At 33.4% G+C, this 16,255-nt stretch overlaps 1 protein-coding gene across 3 annotated transcripts in view; it reads left to right on the top strand.

Moving 5' to 3' along the window:
- Window positions 1-16,255, top strand: part of LOC111043246 (paired amphipathic helix protein Sin3b) — a 110,309-nt gene that overhangs the window by 76,103 nt on the left and 17,951 nt on the right. For all 3 annotated transcript variants that reach the window (XM_039442805.1, XM_022328150.2, XM_022328151.2), the window contains exons 19-23: window positions 480-675; window positions 4,031-4,200; window positions 7,661-7,843; window positions 10,209-10,328; window positions 12,792-12,910. In XM_039442805.1, the coding sequence (XP_039298739.1) occupies window positions 480-675; window positions 4,031-4,200; window positions 7,661-7,843; window positions 10,209-10,328; window positions 12,792-12,910 (788 nt within the window). The remainder of the gene's footprint in view (window positions 1-479; window positions 676-4,030; window positions 4,201-7,660; window positions 7,844-10,208; window positions 10,329-12,791; window positions 12,911-16,255) is intronic.

Below are 16,255 nucleotides of genomic sequence, written 5' to 3'. Positions count from 1 at the left end.
TAAAACAATGCTTGTAAAACGTCTTTATAAAACAGAACAACTTCAAAAAACCAAAACAAACAAGACTGTGGAACAATTGTGGGTTAGGAACACTAGTATTGTTGAGTCAGTTCGACCGGATAGAGCCGGAAAATCCCATTCAATTCAGATCAAAAAATTGATCGGCCGGAGACGGCCGTGCACGGACGTATGAACCTGTTGCAATGGACGAGCATCTATTCCTTTCTTTGTTGGGGGATCGTTCGGACGAGTTCGGTAGTTTTCGGCCGATGCTAGTTCGGACGAAAACGGTTCTAGTGGACGGCCCACCTTAGACCATATAATTCAATAAGACATCTAATTTTTCAAGTGTAGTATATTGCAAAAAATGTCTGGTTCAATAAATTTGAAAGGTTATTTTCAGGAGAATAATGTTCTTATGTAATAATTATTATATATTGTTTTAACTTTATAATAATTATGCACTGTTTCTTTTTCAGGACGAATCCTACACTCTGTTCTTCGGTACCAATAAATGGTATCTGTTTATGAGACTGCATCAGATTTTGTGCGAGAGACTAACTAAGATCTCTGAAAAAGCGGCAATACTTGCCCAAGAAGAGAGCATTGAAAGCGAGCTCAGGACTCCATCCGCTGCAATGGCTTTGCGTCTGAAGCCTAGAAGCAACTATCTCAGTAAGTTATTGACCGAGCGAAGTGAAGTTTAAGATTAAAGTCGACGGTTTTGCATTTCTCTTTATGTTTAAATGTTTATATGTTGCGCATTTACGGCGAAACGGCTTGTACGTGGGTAATGGAAAGTGCGTGGTTGATTTTTATAAGTTGATCAAACGTCCATGCCTACCGGCGGGACTCGACCCACGACCAGGTAGCGCTAGCAGACTGAAGGGTGCAACGCCTTAGTCGTCTCAGCTATAACCTTTCTGTTCTCTCCAGTATTATATATAAATTTGGAATGCCTTCTCCAAATCAATTCATAATCTTTTGAGGAAAAAGTATCATGCACGAAAATTTATTTTTGTTTAAATTTCTAGAATAATTCGGAATATCTATTTTCTTAGTTCAATGAATGGAATGTATTATATAACCACGAAATTTGATCATGCACGATTTTTTTTGTGTACAATTCTATAATAATTCGAAATCTAAATTTTCTTAGTTCAATGAATTACTTTCATAAAAGCTTCATAGACTTTATCCTAGAAACTGATATGTTTTTGAACTGCTTCATATTAAGGTGAAATGAAAGAGATTTTGTCAGTTCTACATAGTTGAACAAGCGCTAGCGAGTTCTCACTATTCACTTACTGAAGCCCAAAGTCGTTGTCCGTCTGTGGGTATGTTCTTCAATAACTTGAGAAAAAATTGATCAATCAGCTTCAAATTTTGAACACGTATTCTTCAAACCTTTTTACAGGTCAAGTTCGTTGCAGAACAAAATTGACTCACTCTTTCGTCCTTTTTCAGGATATATAAATAACATTGAAAGTGAATAAGAAAAAATTGTTATGATTTTTCATTTAGTCAGTTGAAGAATTCATGGCATGCAATTACTACAGTTTTTCTATTCATTACATTAGCTGAGGCTATTTGGGAGCTATCATACGCGCTGGCACATGATGCACTATAGAGCTGGGTTTTCGTTTGTGCGTAAATGCCGTCGTCGACCACGACAGGGAGAGAATCTCAGATTGGGTGGATTTCAATTTCTCTACATAACCTAAAATATTATGTTCAATTATGTTTTAATGGGGCAGGTTGAGCTTATACTTTTTATACTTTTAAATGGCAATATGTTGATATTATTAGAAATGTTCAATTCTTTAATAATAAAGACAAATAATGAAAAGTTATTTGATCAGCTGTTTTAGCACACTTGAAATTTGGACAATATGTCAACAATGCTTGCCGTCGTCGACTGCGGAAATTTACGCATAAAGGAAAACGTACCTTAACTTTAACAAAATGATACGGGTTGATATACCAATGTGCGGTTCTCGCCATTTATTTTCCCTTGGAACTCTTTATCGACAACATTTATCCCATGACCACCTTCTCATTAAAAAAATTTAGATTCATATGTGGGTCAAAGATGTTTAAGCGACAGAGTAATATTTTGAAGAGTAATTTTTCATTTCAAGTAGGATCCCCAATGAAACCAACTGTCAAATCTATCTTGTGAGAGAAATATTTAGCTGTTTTCAAAATGTTCATCAAATGTGTATAATTAAGAGTTGCGGTTTCAAAGGATTGAGTAGTTAAACTATTAACTAGTTGTTAAACTATTTTAAAGTTTTTCAAAAAATAAAGGGTGCTTCAAGATTTTTTATATTGTTTTATTTATTTGAAAAATAGCCCATGTGAATGAAGTGTTTTTATATCAGAATATGTATAGCATTAAGTTTCAGTGGAGATTTTGTTTGTGTAGAGTTTCATTTCACTAGTTTATTAAAGCTAAACTATAGTTTCAATGCACTAAAGACAACATCATCAACAGTTGTGTTTGTGAGATCACTGATGATTATGCTTCAAGTGCATTGAAAGTACCGGGTGATTGCAAATGAAATAGACAGTTTGAATAGCTTGTAGAGAATTTATTATTTAAAAGTTTAGATCATTACTTACATGATTACATAGAAGAATTCTTGAAGTTTTTATTGAAAATTTACAGATGTTCAATGTGTGCACCATTTGCAACACGACAGATATCAACACGGTAGTCAAATTCTGACCACACACGACTAAGCATCTCACGGTTAACTGTAGCAAGAGCATTTGTGATTCGTTGTTTAAGATCATCGATATCAACAGGAAGCGGTGGTACGAAAACTCTGTCTTTTACATAGCCCCACAAGAAAAAGTCGCAGGGCGTTAGGTCCGGACTACGAGGTGGCCACGGCTGAAACACAACGTTTTCCTCACTTGCACGGCCGATCCATCGTCTAGGAAGATGTTCATCCAGATACCCTCTGACGTCTGAGTACCAGTGAGGCGGAGCTCCATCTTGTACAAAAATGAAGTTACAACTATCTTCATGGAGTTGAGGCATTAACCATTCGGTTAACATGTCCAGATAAATTCTTCCGGTTACTGATGGTTCTTGGAAGAAGAAAGGCCCGTAAACCTTTTCACAAGATAAAGCGCAAAACACGTTCACTTTAGGAGAATCGCGTATATGCTGTACAGTCTCTCTTGGGTTTTCTGTTCCCCATACTCGTACATTATGTCTGTTAACTTTTCCACTAATGTGAAAAGTGCATTCATCACTGAAAATTAGGCGATTAAACAATGTGTCGTCATTTTCAAGACAATGTTGCATCTCTTGACAAAATTTTTTACGTACAACTTTATCATTGTCATTTAAACTTTGTACTAACTGCAATTTATAAGGTGTCATTTTCAAACGTTTCCGCAGAATTTTCCACACAGTAGGTTGAGGAATTTGCAATTCTAAACTCGCTGATCTAGTCGATTTTCCTGGACTTCGTACAAAAACATCACGAACACTATCAATTTTTTCTTCTGTAACAGAAGGTCTTCCAGTACTCTTCTTCTTACACACACATCCACTGCTTTCAAAACGTTCATACCAGTCATAAATTGATTGCCTTGTTGGTGGTGGTTTACCGTATTTTGTTCTGAAATGACGCTGCACAACAGTAACAGAGTTTGTTTTGGCTAATTCAAGAACACAATAAGCTTTCTCCACTTGAGTAGCGGCCATATTGCTAAACTAAACTGGCTGTTGTAACACGGAGCAGCCAACAATAGCAAGCAACAGTTCTACCAACATAAACTTCAAGAAATTCTCTACAAACCTATATCACTTACTATGTTGAAATACACCAGTTTAATTTTGTACAGGCTATTGAAGTTGTCTATTTCATTTGTAATCACCCGGTATAGTTTGGCTAAAATTAATTACGTGGAAATTACATATCTTTCATTTCAGCTCAACTTCATACGCCTTGAAGCCAAACATCTGCTATTTAAACATGAATTCATTTATTCTTTGTGTATCAATTTTTAGAGGGAGTTACCGTTGATGGCTATTACACAGCCTTCCTGGAGATGGTTAAGAATGTTCTCGATGGGAATATGGACAACAATGCTTATGAAGATACGCTGAGAGAGATGTTTGGAATACATGCGTTTGTTGCATTCACTCTGGATAAAGTTGTTTCATATGCTGTCAGACAGGTAATGATTAGCTCATTTTATAGAATTTAATTATGAATTTCATTATATTTACTATATCGGGATAACTTATTTATTTATTTACTTACAATGCAAATGACACTAATTGAATCATAGCTACCTGCTACGGTGGAAATTACAATCCACATACAAGTTTTAATTTTCTAAGCAGGATCAAACGAGATTTCACATTCTTTCACGGTCATAAATATTGTCCAAAATGCAAATATATTACACAAATAATGTGTTATATAAATATTATTAAACCTATTATGTAAATTTGGAACTTATACTTGTTAAAACTTGATGGTCTAGGGAATCTGAATATTTTTGTAATCATCTCACTTGATCTTCAAAGGCACACCAATAATGGAGTACATATTTTTTAATTTGAAGTTTTTGTGAATTTTGATGAATTCAGAAATTTGATGAATTCCTATTGATCTTACGACAATTAGGGCCGGTTTCCGAGCTCGGGATTTAGCTAAGTTCTAGACTTAGAACAGCTGTAGTCAGAAAATTGGCTAAAAACTGATGTTTTTGAACTTCTTCATAATATTAAGATGTAATGAAAGAGATGTATTCAGTTCTACATAATTTATTGAAGCTAAACTACAGTTTCAATGCAAGTTATGTTGTTTTAGATCACTGATGATTATTCTTCAAACACATTGAAACTAGTCATAGTCAAGTAGTCATAGTTGAAGTCACGTTCAAATTAAATTTCGGAAAACTAGAAAATTGAACACAAAATTAAATGAAGAGAAAATAGTGTAAAGTTTCAGCTATTTGGAATTATTCAGGAATGTTTCATTTCGTCAAGGAAAAACGTTTCCAATTAGATAAATGAGAAAATATTTATTTATTGTGCTGCAACTATTTACTGCGACTACACCCCGTTTTGGAAAGCCAATTTTCTGACTACAGCTGTTTAAAGTCAAGAACTTACCTAAATCCCGAGCTCGGAAACCCGCCCTTATTGTCTTATCCTTTTATATTTTTTGTGTCTTATCCTTTTATGCCTTTTGTGTCTTATCCTTGCAAAAATTCTCATTTTTTGTACAGATTCCAGAGCTTCAGAAAACTGTGATTTTGATGAGTCAAGCAACAGAAGTAAGCTTTAATAAAGTAACAAAAAAAATAAAACTTGAATATAAAATAAGCAACAAATTTGGCTTACAAATATCCTTCGAAAAAACAGTGTTCACAACCACAAACCTAGAAGTTACCAGACTACAAACTAAATATGGAACAATCAACAGGGTTCCAGGTTTTAAATATTTAGGAGAGGTTATTTCGGAGAGATTATCACAGCAGGATAGAATAAAGAAAGCTCGTAAAGGCCTAGGGCTGGTGCAATCCATTTACAATAAAAAATGCTTGTCTCTTCACACTAAAATTATAATACAGAGATTAGACTAGACATTATAATACAGTAATAAAGCCATCAATGCTATATGCCAGTGAGACCCTAAATCTCAACAGGAAAGCTGATCTAGAAAATTTGAAGAAAGAAGAAAGGAAAATAATTAGAAAAATTCTAGGTCCGAGATTAACTGAGAATGGTTATAGATTACAGAAAAATAGCACAGTTGAGCAACATTCAAATATTGTAACAGACATGAGAAAAAGACGTCTAAAATTCTATGGTCATATCATGAGGCTCCCTGACCTTAGAATCACAAAAAAATAGTAAAATATGTAGCTTCGCTTGCCTATGGAGGAGAATGGATTAGGAATGTTAAGAAAGATCAAGTTTTGGCAGGAATTACTGATGATGAAATTAAAAATAGAAAAAATTCAAAACAAAAGTGAACAAATGGGAAATTATTCCAGAGATAAAAGCACCAAGAGTTGGCACAAGATGGAGTGAAGAAAGAAAAGCTGCATTTTCTCAGAGAATGAAAAGCTGGTGGGCGAACAAGAAAACCGCCAAGTCTGATAAAAATCGATGATCATGATTTTACTCAGCGTCTTCCACTTCGGGAGCTCTACGACTAATAATAATAATAATAAGCAACAAATATACAACTTTCCTCAATAGGAAATCATTTTGTGTATTAATATAGTGAGGTCCACGTTATAATGGCAGTATTGGATTAACATTGGTGTATCTATCCTTCTCTATCATTCGTCAAGCAGATAGCGCTATCCTTTTCTAGCTCCGCAACGTTGTCAGACAGTCTTTTCTATTGCGGATGATGCCCACATGAGCTTTTTGCTTTTGAATGGGTATGGGAAGTGGAGCTCATAGTGTTTGAAAATAAAGTGCTGCGAAAGATATATGGGCCCACGTACGAGCAAGGAGAATGGAGGAGGAAACATAATAAGGAAATCAGAGACCTTTACAATAAACCAGACATTGTAAGTGACATATAATGTAGGAGATTACAATGGGCTGGGCACATACTCACAAGAGGAAAAGAGTCCAAGCTGAAAAAAGTTTCAACACCCAACCCTCTAGGAAGGAGACCCCGTGGGAGACCCAGACAGAGATGGTGGCAACAGGTTAAGACTGACATGATTGATTGAGTACTTTATTTATGTAGATTACAATATATACTGGCTTATACACTTATAAACAATAGCTTACAATACAGCAAAATTATAGATGAATTTACAAAATATAAATTAAGAAAATAATTATTGAGCTATATATGATATGAAAAAAGTAATTTTTTAATAACTATAGATAAAATAGATAATATTGTTATGCATCTACATAAATTGGCGGAGCTTTGGACATATCAATGTCCATTCTTCGGAAAGAATATTCGAAGTATCCTTCCCACTAACTCTCTACCTGGAGACATGGAGAGACTTGGAGCGACAGAAAGAGATGCTGAGGAGCGAACTACGTGGAGACAGTTTGTTGGTGCGGCCAAATGTCAACTTAGATATAGATGGCCCTCGGAGTAAGTAAGTAATGGGAAGTGGAGGGGTGAATTATGAGATGATGAAACGTCCATGCCTATTCAATGGGATTCGGCGGGATTCGAACCCGCGACCAGGTAGCACTTGCAGACTGAAGGGTGCAACGCCTTAGTCAACTCGGCTATCTGGCCGGCAAGTCTTTCAACGATGTAGAAATTTAATTAATTAGCAAAATTGTTATCTCAGTTATGAAAATGTATTATTAGATCATTGAAAAAAATATATTCTCTTGATGATTAAAATATCATTGATTATTTTTAACAAGAATGAACAGTGATATTTCATTACATATACCAATATGAGCTATCTTAGAAGTATTACTTTTAGAAGTCAGTGGCAAGGCAGATAATCGGTAACGCTATTCTGTCTTTCCGCCATTATAACGTGTACCTCACTATAGGATATTAAAAGGGGTTCTTAACGATTTTTATTTCATTCTAAAGCAATATTGGAAGAAACTTTTTATTTCATACAAGAAACGCGCATGAAAGAAATTTTGAAAATAATGTTTTAATGATTGGTTTTACAGCTTCAGCACTTGGTGATGGAAGAGTCTTGCATTGAGTGCACCGATTTGTACTTGAAAGAAGCTCGTAGAGGGGGCGCTGGGGGGACATGCGCCTCTGCCCAGGCGCGAGCCAACTACGAGATAGCTTACCAACGCAAAGCTGAAGCGATACTCAATGACGAAAACTGCTTCAAAATTGTCCTGGTGAGAATACTCTTCAAATTACAGTTATAATAGAGAATTCTAATACAGCTACTTGAATGTTTAATTATAGAAAATTACAAAGTACTACTAGTTTTCTATAATAATATAATATTTCAGTTAGAAAGATGTGGCCAGTTGTATACTACGTTACAAGCTAGGAAAATGGGTGTTTACCGTCTAGTACGATTGATAAAATGTCCTCAAGAGTATTGTAAACAATTTCCCAAACGTGTAAAAGTCAATTTAGAAGGGCCAGATTTACTTGAATCCAAATTTTTTCAACGTTTTAGTTGAATGGGTGATTTTTATAACCTCAATAGTATATATAATTATAAATTTAAAAATATAATTTCAAAGTTTTCTTCTTACTTTTCATACGTTTCTTGCATCATACTTTTCTATTCAATTGTTTTTGTTGACATTGATTGACAACTACTTTTATCTCATTCTCCCATTTGTAGGTTGAACTTCAAGATTTGAGTTGAATCCAACATGTTCAACACATACAAAACTTGAAGAATGATAAACTTGACTTCATTGGTATAGTGGATTCAAGTCTATGTTCTTGTAAACTTGACTTTAAGTTTACAAAATATATTCATTTATACAAAACTTGAATTCAAGTTAACTTGACTTATGTATATGCCCCTAAAGCGACGACTGTAGGAATGCAGCCGCGGTATATATACGGCGGTAGTCTATTACTGTAAATTATTTATTTATTTATTCGTGGACAGAATAACAATCACATAATATGATTAGGAAGGAACAACAGGCTTGGCCAAATATATTCCATTCCCAAATTTTGATAAATTAATAAATTGATATTGTAGGCTATTGTCGACATATGTAGACTACAATAATGCACAGTAATAGACTTACAATCGTTGATAAAGCGCAACTATAGCCGCGCGCCTAGAGTCGTTGCTCAGGAATTGGGCCTTAACGTAAGATATTATTTCCATAGCAGAGCTCCAGTTGTTTTCATGAAAACATATTTCAAAATATCAGTGGCCTCAGTTTATGTTTTGTAATCTCTATTGAAAAACTATGAAGAAAAAGTCCTGGAAACCTGGAAATCAAAGTTCTTCCTATCTGTATATTCTATATTAGACTATGTTGATTTGAATGATTTGAAAATTTACATTTCAAATGTCATTTGAAAGCAAGTTCGTCATGTTAACTCTGCAATAAATGTATTAACAATACAATCTTGGATTGATGAACTGTATTTTAATTTGTTTTGAGTTTGGATTTACAGCATTGAGTGAAGAATATTCTTCTTGGAGATTGTTTTATATTTTGGTGATTTGATTTCGTGTTGAGAATGTAATTGAACTCAGATTCAAAATTTCAGTTGATAAATATTTTTGATTTGAAATTATGAATGAATTAAATTATGAACATAAACTTTAGACTGCTTATATTATTTTAAATTAGGGATAGAAATAGTAACGGGTGAATGCCTCTTGGTTCATCCCGAATTTCGTAATTGGATTGACAATAAATGAATAAATTACTTCATCATCCAGTAAAGAACTCTTTCAATAAGTTATCATACTGCATTTTTCAAGATCTATTGATTATCTGTGACTTGGTACAAGAACTACCTATGTCAAAATATCAACTCTCTCACAAATCAGCTTGAAAGTTCACCTTGTATTTTCTAACTACGGCATTTCAATACGGAAATGCGAGTGCTAGAAGTACAGAAGTCTACATTGGTAGTTCTGGCACGGAGTATGAATGACAATCTAAAAACATATGTCTTCATTGATAGTTTTCGCACTCTGGGAGTGAAATAACAATTATTTATAATTTAGTTACTAAATCATGACATTGGTAGTATAAATGTTATAACTTTTTATTGTTTTGAGATAGGACATCTGGAACTGAAAATAGTCGATATTAGTGATGTATTAAACTAATTTTTGAAAAAATTGACATTGGTAGTTTTTGCACCAAGCCAAATTGATTATAATCAATTTCACTTTGCCACAGATATAATCACAGATATTACCTACCTAATTTAACAGTTCGAAATCATTGTTTTACCACATGTAGTTGGATCAGATATTGAAGATGACAACATTGGTGTTTATTTATTTATACATTGATAGATACAACATCATTCTCAACTATGAATGATTGGGAGAGGAACAACAGGCTTAAAGCTCAAAACTGTTCCTTTCCCAAATTTAGATAGAAATTGTCCAAAAATAGGTTGAAACATGTTTGTAATTTTTAATAAATTAGTGATGTTTCTGTCAACATCGCAGTGTTTTCATCATAGTTGGATCAAATTTATTGTGATTTATTGTAATTAATGATTGGAGTGAAAGTGTGATTTGTTTGTGTTGTGCAGTACAAGCTTGAATGCAAACTCACTATTGAGTTGTTGGATTCGGAAGGAGAACGTGAAGGAAGACAAGCTAGAGCTTCACAGAACTGCGAGTATGAGGAGTCTCAGAACAGGAACCAAAATGTCAGTTGATTTTATTTTTTATATTCTATTTATATTGATAGTACCTTGATAATACCAGTAGTTACCTGTAGTTTATACCTGTAGTTTAAAAACTGTTTCCTTGCATTCAAAGCCCACATTATACATACGTATGGCAATTATATTTTAAACTTGAATTTTAAAAAACACTTTTGAAGTGAAAATACACTTACTTTGTAAGACAGTCTGATGATGACCAACAACAGGTCGAAACGATCGTCACTACAAAAGTAAGTGTATTTTCACTTCAAAAGTGTTTCTTTAAAATTCAAGTTTAATTTTAACAGTGAAAAAGTATGGATATACAACAGAGTAATTATATTTTATTTTTCTATGTGGCTTAAACCTTATCTCGGACTGAATCTAAATTTGGGAGAGGAATATTGAAGGGTTCGATTGTTTTTCCTCTCCCAATATTTTAATGATAAGTGATTTCGTACAAATGAAAAAAGTCATTACCAATGTTCTCGTGGCATGATTTAATTGGAATCTAACCACAAATGAATGTGGTTACATTCAAATTGAATCATGCCATGAGAACAATGTTAATGACTTTTTTCATTTGTACGAAATCACTTTTTAAAATAATTTATTGGGAGGAGAAAAACAGGTGAACCCTCCAATATTCCTCTCTCAAATTTAGATTATAAGATTAAGTCACATAGTAGAAGAAAATACAATTGTCATTCGATTAATGTTGGATTTGAATGCAAGGGAACATTATTTTTAAACTATAGTTAACCTGAGTGTTATTTTGAACCAATTCGCCTGCTACATTTAACCTATAATTATAGTATTGTTTAATAATAATTAAAATCATATTAATATTTTAGTATTGTTCAATTCTATAGTGAGGTCCACGTTATAATGGCAGTGCTTGATTAGCAATGGTATTGCTATCCTTGTTTAGCATTCGACAAAGCAGATAGCACTATGTCTTTCTCGCTTTACTCTGTTGCCAGAGCAAATTAATTAACAACATACTTCATCTTAATTATGAAATTATTGAAAAATTATGAAATATAATTAATAAGGTTTTTGTAATAGATAGTGCTTCAATTTTGAAATAAACATACTTTCGCTATCTATGGATTTTATTTTGGTTGGAATTCTGTAAGCTGCACCATATCTCTAGATGATAACGGTTTGTTGATTGCAGATGACAAGCTGTTGACAATTTCGAATACGTTCTGTGTTTCAGGAAGATCAGTCAAATCTATATTATCCGTACAAAAATATTCTTGAAAGGAGGCAATATCTGCCTTTAACTGAACATTCTCTGTTTTTGAACAATTTCATTTTTCAGATCGTCAACGATAATTTTAATTACGGACAGATCACCTTTATTATTTTCAATTCAATCGAGTCTTTTATAGCACTGAACTCATTTTTTACTTGGGTTAGTTCGTCTTGAATAAATTATTTTACAATTTTGCCATTGAATCAATCTCTCTGCGATAGCTTGAGATAATGACGATAAACTGCTGTTCCTCTTAGCGTCCGTATTTTTCACTGTGTTATCAGTCGAAGATAAGCCGGCTGTTGTATTAGAAGCACAAACCGACTTACAGTCCACACAACTCCATTTCGATCTTAACTAGTTTGTCATTTTTTAAAACTTGTTTCCTTGATAAACACGATCACACTTAGAACACATTATACTCTCCCGTTCCGAAACAACTTTACCGCGCTTACTGCTAATAATTTCAAGCCGTTTTTATCGCACCTACTGCAAATCATCTCAAGTTAGATCCTGATAGAGTGAATCGAGATATAATCGATTACAATCTGTACGACTGCTGAGTATCGAACAAACTTGCTGTGACAACATAGCTGTTGACTCTAATAAACACCGTGGTTGAAATTTAGGTTATGGAGACTGTCAACAAAGAAACTTTTAGTATGGTAAGTTATTTTATATCTTGATGTGGTGAATTTTGTTATTGACCGTGCGAAGTGAGGACTAAGATTCAAGTCGATGGTTTGGCATTTCTCTTAATGTTTAAATGTTTATATGTTGCGCATTTACGGCGAAACGCGGTAATGGATTTTCATGAAATTTGACAGGTATATTCCTTTTTTAATTACGCGTCGACGTATATACAAGGTTTTTTGAAATTTTGCATTTTAAGGATAACATAAAAGGGAAAAGGAGCCTCCTTCATACGCCAATATTAGAGTAAAAATCAGACTATAGAATTATTCATCATAAATCAGCTGACAAGTGATAACACAGATGTGTGGAGAAGCCAGTCTATTGCTGTATTTCCATAAGGTCTATAGTTTCAATTGGGTACTTGTGGATGAGAATACTGCGTGAGGTCTACTGTTCACAGAACTACTAGTACTGCTGATGTAAACAACCAACTTGATTGATCGAATTCAATTGAATGTTACAATTTAATATAAATTTAAAATTCTCTGACACAAATAATTTTCTTGCAGGGTTCGGACGGTGATGACCGTACCTCCGGTAAAGCTGTTTTCTTAGCAAGAAATGTGAGGCTTACAACAAATAAATCCCCAAATGAATCAGACGAAGCGCAACCACCGAAACGCTCCACGTAAGTCTGCCATTTTTAATTTAAACTACATTCTCTTGGAGTTTATCCTTCAATGAATTCCATTATGATTAATGCTTATAATTTCGCTAAGAAAGTAGAATTCATAATCAAATGTTATATTTAATAATTAATTGAAATTATTAGATCATGATTATTCTCCTCCACCTACTATCGAAAGACATATTTTACTCGCTGTAACAGAATAATATCGTAGAGAAACGATAGCATAAGTAGATATCCCATGGTATAGAGCGTTTATGTCGCAACTTTTACTGTTATCCCAAGCCGATAGTTCATGTAGTTCTTTCCTATACAGCTGTGTGACGCTGGTAGTCTCTCAAATTGTGCCGTTCATACACAATCACCCCAACAAAACAGTAAAAATTGACAATAATCGACAGTAATCGGCTTGAGATAACAGTAAAAGTTGCGACATAAATGCCCTATACCATGGGATATCTACTTCCCCTATTGTTTCTCTATGATAATATCCAATGTTTCCTCCATTAAACAAGGAGTAACCAATTTAATTTAACATAGGAAAAACATCAGTCGTAGATTGAAAGCATGCTGGAGCAAAATTTGAATAATTCATTGATCTGAAAATTGTGGGTGGAGGATAAATTTTTTTGCATAACAGTACTAAAGGACTTGTCGTCAAGGTTACACTTTGGTGCCTTAACGTACGAATAATTTTTTTAATGAAACATTACGAATATATTGATAGATTTATGACTGCACTATAGTGTATTAAAATCATTGCTCTAATTATTGTAGATTTACTAATACAAGATGATTATTTGAATAGTGAAATATAGTAACTGTTCTGTTTGTATGATAATTTTTAATTGAAAGAATATAATTTGAATATTTATGTGGATATGAATATTATTCATAGAATACTATTCTTCTTAAATACTATTGATCCGCATTTGTTCTGTTGTCCATTCAGCGATCTTCAAAAAAATCCAATATTGCTTAGGGTTTTCGGTCATCAAAGTAATAATGAAGGACAAAACGATAAAAGTAATAAAAGAAAAGATGATAAAAATAAAGAAAAGCAAGATGATGATCAGAGTAGTGAAAGTCAAGATGAGTTGTGAATAGTGATGTTGGTCTCTCCTTATGAAATGAGCAATTTAGTTTGTTCACATCCGGGTCCTCATCCAGTATACCCCTCTGGTAAGAGGAAGTATTTTAATCGCTCTGTGTTAGGTGTTCCGTCATTGCATCATTCATCATTCCATATTGATGTGCCAAGTCATGCTATCAACGTTTATTTTATTTTGCATTATGATACAAAAAGCTGTATTATTATTGTTTTAAGCTTCAATTATTTTGTTTTTCCCTATTCACCAATCAGTCAATGAATCAACCATTCTGTCAATCTCAGAGAAAAAAATCAACAATCAATCCTCAGAATTTATTATTGCTGTCTTCCTTTTTATAAATAGTGAAAATTAATGGCGAATGTCAGGCATTTGAAAAGGTTTATTTTAGAAAAATCCGTGTGAAGAGAATCATGATAGCTACAAAATTATTGAGATAAGCATCTTCAAACAGAATCCATGCTAACGAGAAATTAATATATCAATTTATGAAGAAAATATTGAGAACATCAATATCTTTCTGAAGAATTATCAACGCTGTCTGATTGCTTGATTGCTACTCCTACCAGATAATGAACTTTTTTCCCCAGTTGCACGTACGTCGGTTAACGTTTAATCACGATTAAATGCTATACTTAATCGATATTAGCGCTAACCGATGCATTTTGGTTGCACAAAACAAAAATTTCAAGCGATAACGCCGGTTAGTTTAATCGGCGTAAAATTTTTAATTCTGATTACTTGGCACCATTTTAACGGTGATTAGCTGAAATTTTGGTTGAAAGAAAATTTGGTTGCACAAAGGTAAAAATCCAAAAATAACGCCGGTTAAAATAATCGACGTAAAAGATTTTTAACAGGCCATTCACGGGGAATTAAATTCAACTAACGCCGATTAGGTACCTACTGATAGCTGTCTTCCAATTTTTTTGGTAAAAAAACTACATAATTCAAAATATGCGCTAAATATATGAATGAATTTCATCCGTTAATAAAATAGAGAAGTGTATTTAGCTGGTATTAGCATTCAAAATTTGATTCTGATTTTTGAGATTAGTTTTCTATCTAGTTCGTCTGCAGATAGCACTTGACACTGGCGACAGGCAGAACATTTTTATGGCGCATGCCTAATGGTCACCGCTTCAATAACATAACCTCAATTTTGTTCAATTCGTTCAGAATAATAAAATCTGTCGGTTAATTTACAGTGTTGCCGGATTGTGAAACCGTTAAAATATTGGTTAGTTAACCGGAAATCGTGGTTAGTTAATTAATCGTGGTTGAAAACTAACCTATCTTTATGGAACAGAAATGAATCCGTAAAACTAACGCTGATTTGTTAATCTGCATAAATGTCCATATTTAACAGACGTACGTGCAACTGGCCTTTGATTGGAAATTTACCCAAAAATTTCTATGTGTGTTCCAATATCTTATAACTATTGATCTGTAGTCATCCAAGAAAAATTGCAAATCTTCTCACCTCTGAAGATATTGGTTCGATTAAAATTTCCCCAAATGCTAAACAGGATATTTTATATTAATATTTAATCATAAAGTTATGTTATGGATGAGACAGAAATCAACTGAGTGGAAAATATTATGTTTATGAGTGGATGAGAATGAACTTCTGGTTATAAACAAAGATGGAATTGTGATAAATTGAAGGAATTGACTTGTGGGGACTATTTTGAAAGTGGTTTTGAAAAATATTACCTAATTACGATTGAACTGTTACCTTAAGGTTTCCTTGAAATTATTCATCAACTAGAAATTATGTTATACTGGTTGGTTTGTTAGGATGTATTTTTAGGATTTCTAGGACAATATCCTTTTGGAATTGTGTAGAGACCAATAAAATTTAAACTTGCTTACATAGATTCTCCAATTTTTTTTTTCAAGATTAATTTAATGCCATCATTCTCATTGTTGAACCCCTTCTGCTCGGAAAACTCCAATCTCGATTTTCTTCTCTCCGATGAATTGTATATAATGAAAGTAGTGTTGTATTTGTGTATTGTTTGTATTCGAATTTTATAGATGTTTTATGTTGGTAGATTCTAAGAGTCATGGCCTACAACAAATAGCTATTTTAATAATGTTTTTTGATGTTGTGTATCACCTGTAGATTGATTTACATGTTAATTTTCAAAAGTCCCAACTTCATACTCTATTATAGTTTTGTTCTCATATTTGGTAAATGTTCCATCAATGAATACACATGTATATCTTATGG

Source organism: Nilaparvata lugens, chromosome X (genome assembly GCF_014356525.2).
Source record: "Nilaparvata lugens isolate BPH chromosome X, ASM1435652v1, whole genome shotgun sequence".
Lineage (NCBI taxonomy): Eukaryota > Metazoa > Arthropoda > Insecta > Hemiptera > Delphacidae > Nilaparvata > Nilaparvata lugens.
The sequence above is the reverse complement of the archived record's forward strand: the minus strand, read 5'-3'. Positions and strand labels throughout refer to the sequence as shown.